The following is a 14,044-nucleotide window of genomic DNA, read 5'->3' on the forward strand; positions in this document are numbered from 1 at the left end:
GTCAGTTCCTGGTTTCTTGCAAACAGCTGATGGGACATGCTGTTTGATAAGACCTATCAATCTTTGGGATGAATGGCCTACAATATCTGGCATCACAGCAGTATTGACATTCACTGAGTCAGAGTTTTAGAGTGTAGAAAGAGTCCATCATGTCTGAATCAGATATCAAGCACCTATCCATTCTAGTCCTATTTTCCAGCACTTGGCCAACAGCCTTTTATGCCATGGCAGTTCAAACAATTATCTAAATATCTATTAAATGTTCCAATGGTTCCTACCTCCATCACCTTTCACAAGGCACAGACAGCAATCATTCTCTGGGTGAAAAACTGTTCCTTAAATCCATCCTGACCATCTGTCCTTTACCTTTAAACAAAGCCCTTGGTTACTCATCCCTCTGCTAAGAGGAAAATTTCTTCCTATCCATATTATCTATGGCCCATGTAATTTTAAGCAAATCTATCAGATTCCTACCCCACCTCCCAATCCCATTCAGCCTTCTCTATTCTACTGAAAACAATCCTCAGCTTATATAGTTTCTCTTCATAGCTGAAATGCTCCAACCAAACAATGCCTCTGATGAATCTCCTCTACACCCTATAGTGCAATCACATCCTTTCTAGTGCAATGACCGGAATTGCAGACCAGATACATCACACCAAGCATTTATGTACCAGGACACTTATTTGGCTTCACAATAACTTTCTGTTTTATGTTTGCTGCATATAGCAGTGTGAAATAGCTAGCTTCAATTGTTGATCAAACTTTTAAGATACCTAAATCTAAGATAACCTACGTACTTTTCAGGACCAAGAGGGCTGTCATAGGACCTCCTCTGTCTACCTCAAGCCTATCTTTACTGGTCAATATTCATGTTCAGATTCCTGCATATCAATGTGCTAAAAGATTGGCTTTAATCAGCAAACATCTAAATAGCGTCCAAGCCATTTGTTCATCATGCAAGCTTGATGCTGAAATATAGTGTATTAAAACGATACTGCTCAGATAATTTCTCACAGTATAACATGCAATCTCATGGAATGCCTTTTTAAAAATGTCACAGGTTTCAGTGGAACCTATGCACACATTCAAACCAACTAGGAACAACAATACCACAAAGATCATCACAACAAATAACTAGCAGATAATAGTGGTCCATAAACGGTGAGATCATTAGGAATAGATACCCTTACATGATGCATATAACCTAAATTATGCACCTTAATGGAATACAGCACATCTTTCAAAAGGTATGTTCCAAAATGTCTACAAAACATGACATTCACCGTTCTGAATTTTTGTTTTTAATGTAAGAGTAATACAAAGCTTTTTTAACAAAGAAGTGTTATTTCAATCAGACCATTCTGGATCACCAATGCACTTAAAGGTTTCCTATATGAGTGGAATCACAAAGCTATGGATCATATACATGGCCACTAGATACCAGACTCATTGACTTTAACATCCCAGAGTAATTTGTTTAATGAGCAACATTTAATGGTTCAAGTACTATTACACAAAAACAAATATAAATGAGCAAGATCCATTTTTTTTAAACCAGGATTGCAAAACAGCTTTTTAACTAAGTTGAGACTAAGATAATTTATTTTTCCAGTGTCATTCATACAATCCAAATTACTAGAACATACCTTGCAGTTGATGAAAGAACATGCCTGTCTGTCATTGTCAGTGTCAACCAAGGAAAGGTGGAATACTTCAGGCATTTCACTGCATCATTAACTAATGGTAAAAAACAAAACCCTTGAAACTGGAGTGCAAAATCAATTACAAAATAACTATATACTTTAATTTATAATTAATGTCAATAACACATTCATTGCATTGTACGGTATTGAAGAGACAAAGATCCCAATCCAATAATAACTCATAAAACAGAAAATCATTGTGGAAATAGGAAAACAATGTTTGTTTCAGACCTCAGAACTGCAATTTCCATCTCAGAGTTGTCAACTGCATTACTATGTTACACGTAGATTGTAAGACAATAAAAAAGAGAAACTGAAAGAATCTTATTTCTTGAGCTAATAACAGATGTGCTGCCAAACAAACACAAGTATACTAAATTTCAAACAATTGCAATAATTCATAAAACAAGAGAAAAGGATATTGATTGGTCGGCAAATTGACACTGACTGGCCAAGACATTGCCATGGAAAAAGGAACAGGTAACTGTGAGCTCCCTAACTCTTTTGAAACATGACTCACAACAGGCACAAGACTTGAACATATTCCTTTGCCTCAGAGAATAGGTCTCTACTATGTTATTTCTAGTGAACATATGACCAATGATTGTTTGGAATTCAGCACTCTTGTTTTTGTCCTGATGAATGCAAATCCAAACACTTCAGCAACAAGACCCTCTTGACAATATTTTGGTTCCTTTCCCTTCCACCTAAGGTGCAGCTATCTTTTCGGTTATCGAAAGAGGTCATATGCACTTTTTTTTCTGAAAGCACATTACACTAATACATGAAAGAGGGCTCCTGATAATATTGGATCTGAAAGAATTTGCTTAAAAACCTCTCTTAAGACAGTGCAAAAATTCTGTGCTCTACTCAATGGACAGGTATTACTTCTTTGCTTACATCTATGGGACAGATATTAAAAATACAGTAAAAAAATTGTCAAACTGCTCAGGGAATTAGCTCACACAAAACAGAACGGGTATATATCATATGACTGACAAATATCAATAAAACAACTTGAAATGGGGGCTCTATTTGTGCAATGAACCTCTGCTATTATTTTGACATAAAAAGATTTAATTTAGTAATGACCAATAACAGTCACTTTATGTACAATCATGAGCAGACTTTGACTTTTTGAGCCATTTCCTTGCACTTTCTAATTTTGAACAAAACAGTAGAACTTTACAGATTTTATCGAAGGTAAAAGCAGATGACAACGTATGGATTTCCTTTTAAGAGGAATCATATCCAAAAGTATGTCAAGGCTAAAGTTCAGGGCAACTCACCAATTACTTTCTGAGGCAAACTTCTGCTTTCTTTTATTTGACTGTAGCTGCTTTTCTGAAAGTAACCAACCATTTCCTCTTCGAATGTTACAGGTGGTATATCTATAGAAATGTTTTTAGAAGTTTTATTTTTAAAATATTCAATACAACCTAGATATCACAGATAGGTACTACACTGGACATCACTTTAACATTTCAAACCACAATTTTATATTGTTCTACAAAGCCACAAAAAATGAACACTGAAAGCTTTTCCAGAGGAGATAATTTGACAGGGACAAACTAACAATTGTGGGAAAAAAGGCATATTTTCATTTTCTGCATCAAATCTGAGTCACCAAACAATTTTGACATAATGGATTCTTTTTCTCCTCCACTTTCTTTGCAATTGATCACTGTAATTCTAAATGCCAATCCTGCAGCAGTAAAATTTATAAATGGTGGATATTGTCACCTGTGTGGAAATGACCCAACATAATGTGCCTCTGCTTGCAATTACTATATATATTATGTTTATTAAAAATGGGCACATTTTTATTCCACAAAAAGACTTACATTGAAAACAGAATAGGTCCTATTTACTAACAATGAGCCTCTAATATTCATCTACCCCTGAAGTGCTCCAAGTAAGATCTTTATGCCACTTCCAGTAGAAGATTATGGTGAATGCATTCAAATTAAAAGATGTTAAGGTGAGCTATCCAAGCTCCAGTTGCCCATTTACTGGCAGTGTTAAATCTCATCAAGCATGTATCCTTAGACCGTCATAAAGATGTACAGGATGCAAAGAGATACTTCGGTCCAATCTGTCCATGCTAAATAGATATCGTAAAATTAATCTAGTCTCATTTGCCAGCATTTAGCCCATATCCCACTAATCCCTTCCTAATCACATATCCATCCAGATGCCTTTTAGATGTTGTAATTGTATCAGCCTTCACCACTTCCACTGGCAGTTCATTCCATACATGCACCACCTTCTGCAAGAAAAGGTTGTCCCTTAGGTCCCATTTAAACTCTTGCCCCCCTCACCTTAAACCTATGCTCTCTAGCTTTGGACTTCCCTACCCTAGGGAAAAGACCTTGATCATTCGTTCTATCCTTGCCCCTCATGATTTTTAAACCTTTATAAGCCTCAGCCTCCAATGTTCTAGGGAAAATAGCCCCAGCCTATGTGGCCCCTCCCTACAGCTAAAACTCTCCTATCCAGGCAACACACTTGTAAACCTCTTCTGAACCCTTTTAAGTTTCACAACATCCTTCCTGTAGGAGGGCAACCAGAACTGAATGCAGTATTCCAAACGTGGCCTAACCAATGTCCTGTAGAGTAACAACATGACCATCCAACACCTATACTCAATACACTGACCAAACAAGGAAAGCGTACCAAACACCTCCTCCACTACCCTGTTAGCATGCAATGGAATTCCTTTTTGACTTTCTTCCCCCACCAGAAGTAAAAGTGTTCAACCAATTAAATATAGATATTCACTGTCCATGGACACTGAGATAATACAAAGCAAAGTTGAAGAGTATGTAGTTTGCTAGTTATTTTTCTAAAAGTGTTCTATTTTCACATTCCTGAGAATAGTTTCCAGCATTTTATCTTCTACTGACGTTAGGCTAACTAATCTGTAATCATGAGTTTTCTGGGATTGTTCCAGAGTCTACAGAATATTGAAGATGACAAATAACACATCCACTTATTTCAATGACCACTTACTTTAGTTCCCTGGGACGTAGATTATCAGCTTTCATCCCATAAATTTCTCTAGCCTTTTTTTTTTAAAAACTAGAACTACATTTCCTTCAATCCCTGATTCTCAAAGGACACTTGCTTCCCTAGCATTTTTGATCAGTTCTTCTATGAATATAAAACTAAGGTACTTCTATTGTTTAATTGCTCTGCTGCTATCTTACTCCAATTATCAATCTCCCATTTATCTTCACTAGTCTTTTTTTTCCTTTCTACATGATTATAGAAGCATTTAGCCAACTTTTATGCTCCCTGTAAGTTTGCTAATTTTTCCCTCTTAATCAATCTCTTGGTCCTCCTTAGCTTCTTTACACCTCTGGTTAATGTTCTCACACAAGTAGCTATTGTAGCAATTAGAGTCACAGAGTCATAGAGATGTACAGACCCCTAAGTCCAACTCATCCATGCCAAGCAGATATCCTGAACTAAGCTAGTCCAATTTGCCAGCACTTGGCCTATATCCCCCTAAACCCTTCCCTATTCATACACCCATCCAGGTGCCTTTTAAATGCTGCAATTGTACCAGCATCTTCCACTTCCTTGGCAGTTCATGCCATATATGCAACACCCTCTGGATGAAAACATTGCCCCTTAGGGCCCTGTTAATTTTTTTCCCCTCTCACCCTAAATCTATGCCATCCAGTTCTGGACTCCCCCACCCCAGGGAAAAGACAGTGTCCATTTACCCTATCCATGCCTCTCATGATTTTATAAACCTCTATAGGGTCAGTAAAACAGCCTCAGCCTAATGGTATAACAGAATGGCTTGCTAGGCCATTTCTAAGGGTAATTGAGAGTCAACCACATTGCATTGTGTCTGAAATTCCGTGTAGGTCATACTAGGCAAGGTTGGCACTTCCCTCCCTAAAGGACATTAGTGAATCAGATGGGTTTTTCTGATGATCTACAATAGTTTCATGGTCATCAGTACATTCTTAATTCTAGATTTTTTTTAACTGAATTCAAAATTCAACCAGGTCCCAAGAATTTTAACTAAATTTCTGGATTAATAGTCGAGCTATAATACCACGAGCCCATCATCTTCCCATTGTTTAGAGAGATTTAGTAGGGATACTTGGGGTAGCATCAGTGTTTACACTGAGAAAACATTTAATTTTTACTTCCTCCTTTTTGGTAGATGTCTACTTTAAAAAAATAGAATTTGTCTAAATTACTATGGATATATAAATTATGCATACTTGCAGGTCATCGTTTGATATAGAATACAAAGCAAATTAAAGACTAAACCTAGATCCAGGTACATATTTGTTGCAAGTGGCAATCTATTGGTACGTTCGTCTTAGATTTTTGTGGCATAAAAGTGTCAGGCAATGAAGATCAACAAGTATACTGTAGAAAGTGAAGAATTCCAGGTCAAATTAGGAGTGACTGAGCCACTGAACTCAACAAAGTATACAAAAGCCAAACTGAATTTGGAAGAATCTTGTTTTGCAGATACAACATTCTTTTCAAAGTGTACGTTCATGATTCCAACAGGAAACAAGCTCTCAGAGAAATTGAACTCAGTAAGGAATCTAGCTTCCAATTCCTACCAGTTACTGCAGCAGTTTTCACACTTTATGTCTTGGTTTAATTACATTTCTCAACAGTTACCAAGGTTTACTTTTATATGTTACAATCTTTTTAATTTTTTGTATCCAAAGGATATTAATTTAAACCCCTTTCAAAGTCCTTCTTTATCTTCTATTTTTTTTTCAGAGACTGATGAAGTTTTCATGAAAAGATCACAAGTGTTAGAGCAAGGAAGCCTTACATGCGTAGTGCATACACATGACAGTAAGAAAGAAATGCTTCTCATCTTTTTACCATTTTAAAACTGAGCATTATGACAAAACAATAGATTGCATTATCCCAATATGACAGCACATAGGTTAACACTGCAATTGTTCAGGTTACCTTTATCATCGGAGGATTTCAGAGGTTGTGACTGATAGGCAATAGGTGGCACATCAACAATCGTATCTGGCAGTCTGAACAGATCATCCATAATCTCATCGATGCACGCTTGTAACTTTGGCTCCACATTGGATCGCAACTGTGCTAGAAATTCCAAAGCTCCAATTTCTCGAAATAATTGGGCAACTGAAGAGTGCTTTAAATGATTAAAAACACATACTGGATTTACTTTGCAGTATTCTTCATCAATTTATAATTGCAGGCTAACTTGATATTAAAAGAGTGTTCCAAAATTCTATAATGAAAAATAAGCAATACAACCCATTTAAGAAATTTATTATTGGCAGTAATGGTAGGGACAGATGCTGGTTATGCTCTGGGTACCTGAGATCGAAAGCCATTGTGGCAAAATTTTTTTTTAAATTTATTCATTTTTGTGGAATGTGGGTGTCGCTAGCTGGTCAGTATTTATTGCCCATCCCTAGTTGCCCTTGAGAAGGTGGTGGTGAGCTGCCTTCTGAAACCACTGAAGTCCACCTGCTGTGGGTTGACCCACATGCGAATAGGGAAGGAATTCCAGGATTTTGACACAGCAGCACTGAAGTAAAAACAACACATTTCCAAGTCAAGATGGTGAGTGGCTTGGAGAGGAACTTGAAGATGGTGGCATTCCCATATATCTACTGCCCTTGTCTTTCTAGATGGAAGGGGTTGTAGGTTTGGAAGGCGCTGTCTGTGGATCTTTGATGAATGCCTGCAGTGCATCTTGTAGATAGTACACACTGCTACTACTGAGCATCGGTGGTGAAGGGAATGGATACTTGCAAATGCAATGCCAATCAAGTGGGCTGCTTTGTACTGGATGGTCATAGAGTAAGAGATGTACAGCAACGGAAACAGACCCTCAGTACGGCCCTTCCATATTGACCAAATATCCTAACATAATCTAGGCCCATTTGCCAGCACTTAGCCCATATCCTCCCAAACTCTCTATTCATATACCCATCCAGATGCCTTTTAAATTTTATAGTTGTACCACACTCCACCACTTTATCTGGCAGCTCATTCCAAACACGCACCCCACTCTGCATGAAAACATTGCCCCTTGGGTCCCTTTTAAATCTTTCCCCTCTCTCCCTAAATTTATGTCGTCTAGTTCTGGACTCCCACAACCCAGGAAAACACCCTATTTACCCGATCCATGCTCCTCATGATTTTATAAACCTCTAAAATGTCACCCCTCAGCCTCCAACACTCCAGGGAAAACAGCCTATTCAGCCACTCCCTATAGCTCAAACCCTTCAACACTGGCAACATCCTTGTAAATCTTTTCTGAATCCTTTCATTTTTCACAACACTCCTCCAATAGGAAGGACATCAGAGTTGTGGTGTAACCAATGTCCTGTATAGCCACATGACCTCCCAATACCTATACTCAATGCTCTGACCAATAAAGGAAAGCATACTAAATGTCTTCTTCACTATCCTATCTACCTGCGGAATCCACTCTCAAGGATCTGTGTAGAAGTGTAGAAGTTCTGTCCTAATTTGCTTTTCAAATGCAACATTTCACATTTATTTAAATTAAACTCCATCTGCCACTCCTCATCCCATTGCACCTAAAGCAACCTCCTTCACTGTCCACTACGTCTCCAAGTTTGGTGTCATCTGCAAACTTACTAATTATACCTCCTATGTTCACATCCAAATCATTTACATGACAAAAAGCAGTGGACCCAGCACCAACCCTTATGGCACACCACTGGTAACAGGCCTCTATTCTGAAAAGCAACTCTTCCCACCACCCTGTGTTCTACCTTCAAGCCAGTTCTGTATCAAAATGGTTAGTTCTCCCGTATTCCACGTGATCTAACCTTGCTCATCAGTCTACCATGAGGAATGTTATTGAATGCCTTACTGAAATCCACATGGATTGTGTCCACCATTCTGCCTCATCAATCCTCTTCATTACTTCTTCACAAAACTCAATTAAGCTCATGAGACATGATTTCCTACGCACAACGCCATGTTAACTATCATGAATTAGTCCTTGCCTACTCAAATAGATGTAAATTCTGTCCCTCAAGATTCTCTGCAAAAACCCACCCACCTCCAATGTCAGGCTCACCGATCTGTAGTTCCCTGGCTCTTCCTTACTACCTCTCTTTAATAGTGGCACCACATTAGTCAACCTCCAGTTTTCCAGCACCTCACCTGTGACTATCGATGATATAAATATCTCAGCAAGGGAGTCAGGTGGTGAGTTATTCATCACAGTATTCCTAGTCTTTGATCTGCCCTTGTAGCTACTGCATTTATGTGGTAAGTCCAGTTAAGGGATTAGTTATAAAAGAAAGATAACTGAACACCAAGGGTCTGGCTAGCTAAATATGATCATCTTAATTTCAGAACAGGGAAGGAAAGACCACTGAAATGACTTCACAGTTTTATTTCACCTGCACCAACAATGCATTTTCCCCTAATTGTTAGTGTGTGTACATCTGTCTAACAGAGAGTTTATAATGGGACTGGAGTTTTCATTAATACTTTTATATGCCATTAGATTATATTTCTATCACATCAAAAACACATTAAATAAATTCAATAATGAGTTTCACTATCTAAAAATGTACATTAAAAATGAAGAATTTTAAATGAATTGGACTTCTTGGTTTGGTTTGCGTGAACACTTCACCTGCTGTCAACCTGCTTGCGAACATCACTGTGGCTGTGTGTGTGAAGATTCCTTTAAGTTGGCACCAGATTTTATCTCATTCCTGATGAAGGGCTCCTGCCCAAAACATCAATTTTCCAACTCCTTGGATGCTGCCTGACCTGCTGTGCTTTTCTAGCACCACTCTAATCTTAACTCTAACCTCCAGCATCCGCAGTCCTCACTTTCGCCTACTAGATTTTATCTGACAAGAGGGGAAAACCATTCCAGAGTTCTTTGTGGTCCATAGCTCATATCTTTGTTTTGCCACTGACTGCAAAAATCTAGGCCATCAAGTTATTTTCCCCACCCTCTTCTAGAAATCCTCTTCATGGTTGCCACCAGTAAGTGACTGTATCCAAAATGATTTCACTGTGAAATATTTGTATTATCTAATCATCTAGATAAATGCTTTCAAAATAAATTCCTTTTCCTTTAATCCAGGAGTCATCATCAGTTCATCACTGACAGGGGCAAGAGATGCACCGAAAAGAAATTCCTAAACTTAGGAGTGGGAGGGAGGGAGGTGATGGTGCTTTCTATTGTCTGATCCTAAAGTACTTTATCTTTCTTACCCTGTGTAGTTTTTGTGTATAAGACTTCTATCGCTCTAGTCTCTCAAAATACACACTATCCTTGCTACTAGATGCAAGCCTTTCAGCAGGAGCACTCCCATCTTCATGGGTCAGAGGTTCAAGCATTCTTCAGTGGCTCAAGCACATGAATTGACATTTCAATGCAAATCAAAGGGATTGTTAAACTGGCAGACAAGACATTAAACTGAAGCACAGCCTTCCCTATTTGGTGGAACTATGTGATTCCTTGGCACTATTCAAAGCGGGAAAAAAGGGAGTTCTACTTGAGCCTCTGCCACCTCCCTAATGTGTATATTTTGTTTTCACATGACCTGGAATGCCTGTTGATGCAGCTATCTAACACCCTATGCATTTATACTGAAGATTCTTTGCAAGGATTTTGGAATGCAGAGTTTACCTTCAACAGAAACCTAATTATAACAGCAATTCAGGAACTTCACAATATGTTGTTAGACACTGTACAGCATTGCCAGGACTCTTTCACTTGTATCATTATTTATAAATTCTATTTTGGTAATAAACATCACTGGCAAATGTAAAACAAACTAAAAGGGAATGATAGTTATTCTACTTTTCAAAATTAAACTAAAATTATTCCCCTAATACACAAAAGTATCGTGTGCGGAAGATGACGCTCTGCAAATAACTCACTTTTACAAGGTGATTACATAGTGAGAGTACTTCTTCTTGCATTGGAACAGTTGGAAAGTTGAACCATTCCAGAAGTCGAATGAAAAGGTTCTTTTCTTGAGCCAGATCAACAACAGAAACCAAACCATGATCAATTTTGCACAAAATATTCTTCAGCGCACGAACTCTAATTTCCACAAGCTGATGACCTATGAAAAGCAAAGTAAAAATTGAGTCCACTTGACATTTTCAATTTCCTTCAAATTTTCATCCTTATGCTGTAGCAACATGATCAATGTAACTTTCCTCCATTTGCTGCATTTCATGGCATGAACACTGCTACACTGTAAAATAATGAAGGATCTGTTCAGTTATTGCAAGTGATTGACTAACTAAACCCCCATCACATTACAGATCCTAATACAACACATAACTAACCACAAATAAACAAACAAAAGTGACACTTTGCCAAATGGTACACCAAAATGTATGTGATTAAAAAATGTGCAGAATCAAATGATAAGTAGACATAAAATGGGAAACTAGGTTCTACAAAACTTATGGAGATTCCACATTATCAGAACTGGCTTCAACCACCAATTAACTGCAATTGTAAATCCAGATTATCTCATTCTTCACTACTGTTAGGCGACATACTTCACCTCAGAGCAAGAGTAAAAGTAAACCAAAGATCTTGGCATATAAACATGGGATGATTATTTTCAGGCACAAAAGTACTCCTGTCGATGGTGTTACAATCACCACAGACACTAATAACTTTTTTAAAAATACACTTGAATTCCCAGTGACTGACTCTAATAAGTGTTTACCACCCCAAAATCGCCCTCGAGAAAGTGGTGGCGAGCTGAACCTTGCATTTTGCAGTTCATTTGACTTGGATCACCCACACTGGTGTGAAACAGCTACTGTAAAGAAATGGCAACAGATTTCCAAGTCAGGATAGCAGACAACATGGAGTCATAGGTAGTGGTGCTCCCATGTACCTGCTGCTCTTATTCTTGCCAATGGTCATAGTTATGGGTTTAGAAGGTACAGTCCAAGGAACCTTTGTTAAATTTCTGCATTACATCTTGTAAATGGTACACCTGCCTCAGAGCAGCAGCAGCAGCAGCAGTGGATATTTGTGGATGTGATACCAATCAAGTGAGCTTTAGCCTGGATGGTATCGAGCTTGACAGTAGAAGGTGCTGCACTCATTGAGGCAATAGGATTCTGTTAACAATAGGTTCGAGGCTAGGAATTATGCAGCAAGTAACTTAATTCCTGACTCCCAAAAACCATCTATAAGACATGAGTCAAAAATTTGATGTAATACACCCCCTCCCACCCAAATGAGTGCAGCTCTGACAACACTCGAGAAGCATGACACCACATTGTCAAATCAAACTACTTGATTGGCACATATCCATAAACATTTTCTCCCCCCCCCCCCACACCAACACATAGAAGCAAGCAGTTTGTTTCAAGTTGCACTGCACAAATTAACCAAGGTTCCTGAAACAAAACTTACTAACTAAACTATGTTCACATCCAAATCATTTATATAAAGGACATAAAGTAGTGCACTATAGAAAGTGAAAGTAACACTAAAACAATTCATGCTCTTATCTGTGATTACATTTGGGGCATAAAGGCTGGGCTGAGACATGCATAGAATAAACTTAAACCATATGTCGTGGTTGTCAATCAGTTTGCTACAGAGGATAATACAATGTCATACATAAATTGAACAACATGATACCTCAAAGAGACAAACCCCCTCCAGAAATCAAATGCATAAATCAAGAGAGAGAGAGAGACTCCACAGGGACAATAATAGCGAAAGGGAAGCTGCACACAGTGCGTGGCAGAAAGGGAGTTTTTTAAAAATCTCGCGTTCCACAGAAAAGTGTATTGGAGGCGGAGGGATAGTCCATCGAGACAGCCACAAAGAAAGAGATACTTCACATACAAATTATCAAGAAGTATTCTACAGGGGACAATGTAGTATTGAGACTGCAAAGCGCCGTCCACGACACAGTATTACAGAGAGGGAGGACTGACAGAGTGAGAAATGATCCCCATTAATATCAATCAGGACAAGGCCATAGATCAGTACTGGCCCATTCCGGGCCCCTCTCTACCCAATTTCTTGATAAGCGGTGACAACTCCATCACCGTCCCCACGGTCCAAACTCTCGAACGCTGCCAGTTTAACGGTCGCGCCGGATCCGACGATGAATCCAGTCCGGCTCCAGGTCCGACTCTGAAAGGGATCCGGGCGAATAAACGAATAAACAAGCCCAACCAGCTATCTGCTCACGGAAAAACTAACGCTGATAGTTATACTGTACAACGAATTAAAATTTAACGTGTAGAAGAGTATGAATGCTTTATTGTAATCAGCGGATTGAAGAGTTGATGATGGCGACTAAGATACAAATCTGACCGACTGCGTTCTGGGAATTGTAGTTCCTCCCAACACGGAAGAGACCGTCGATGTGATCCGCATGCGCAGTTGGTCCCGCGTTTCGGAAGACGGATGGCGGCAGGACGAGCTTGGAACGTGAGGGCGGGACCCTGAATGGGGAGGGCGTGGACCGACGTGCATGGGCGGGGCCTAGTGCCAGGGGGCGGGGTTGAGGCCTATGGGCGGGACCTGAGGTGTGCTACTTGAAAGGAAGAACTATTGGGAGTTATTTATTTTAATACCTTTGCTAATTGGTTATCTTTCTGCAACTAATGATTGAATGGTTTCATTGTCAGATATTTAGAAAGAATCAGTGGAAAGTGTTTTGTCACCACAATCATGCACTATTTTGAGTCATAGAAAGAATAAAATTAAACGATTTAGAGTTCATCTTATGTTGAAATTAAGCAATCTTCAAGGCTTCTGCAAGGTGTTCCAGGCATCAAGGCATCGTTCCTCCAGGTATAGCAACAACAACACCAATGCCTCGAGAGGCCTTGATTCTCCGCTGCCCCATCAACACCACTCAGATTCCCCACTCCCAAGCCTAACTTAGCAAAAAGTCCCCATTCTGGGAGCCGCAATTACTCCAGGCTCCAGGTTTACCACAGCCAGGAGTCTCCGCTGTGGGCACTGCTGCTACCAAGAACCCCAATCCATGCCACCAGCACTGCAGACGCTATCATGCCTATAAAACTGCAACCTCAAAGATGAAGAAAGAAAAAGAAAAAAACTACAATACATGGGTTGCTTGTTAGTGAAAAATAAGACCATAAGATATAGGAGTGGAAGTAAGGCCATTCAGCTCTTTGAGTGCACTGCACCATTCAATCATGGCTGATGAACATATTAATGCCACTTACCTGCACTCTCCCCAGAGCCCCTCTGCCTTGAAGACATTTAACGTCCTGACCTTCACTGCGCTCCGAGGCAATGAATTCCACAGGCCCACCACTCTGGCTGAAGA

The 14,044-nt window shown here is 39.2% G+C and overlaps 1 protein-coding gene across 2 annotated transcripts in view; it reads right to left on the reverse strand.

Moving 5' to 3' along the window:
- Positions 1 to 12,918, reverse strand: part of rttn (rotatin) — a 223,972-nt gene extending 211,054 nt beyond the window's left edge. For both annotated transcript variants that reach the window (XM_060823325.1, XM_060823321.1), the window contains exons 1-5: positions 12,752 to 12,918; positions 10,629 to 10,816; positions 6,669 to 6,864; positions 2,996 to 3,097; positions 1,650 to 1,740 (exon numbers count right to left, since the gene is read on the reverse strand). In XM_060823325.1, coding sequence (XP_060679308.1) covers positions 1,650 to 1,740; positions 2,996 to 3,097; positions 6,669 to 6,864; positions 10,629 to 10,816; positions 12,752 to 12,782 — 608 coding nt within the window. In that variant the 5' untranslated portion in view covers positions 12,783 to 12,918. The remainder of the gene's footprint in view (positions 1 to 1,649; positions 1,741 to 2,995; positions 3,098 to 6,668; positions 6,865 to 10,628; positions 10,817 to 12,751) is intronic.
- Positions 12,919 to 14,044: the final 1,126 nt, after the last annotated feature.

Source organism: Hemiscyllium ocellatum, chromosome 4 (genome assembly GCF_020745735.1).
Source record: "Hemiscyllium ocellatum isolate sHemOce1 chromosome 4, sHemOce1.pat.X.cur, whole genome shotgun sequence".
In the NCBI taxonomy this organism is placed as follows: Eukaryota; Metazoa; Chordata; class Chondrichthyes; order Orectolobiformes; family Hemiscylliidae; genus Hemiscyllium; species Hemiscyllium ocellatum.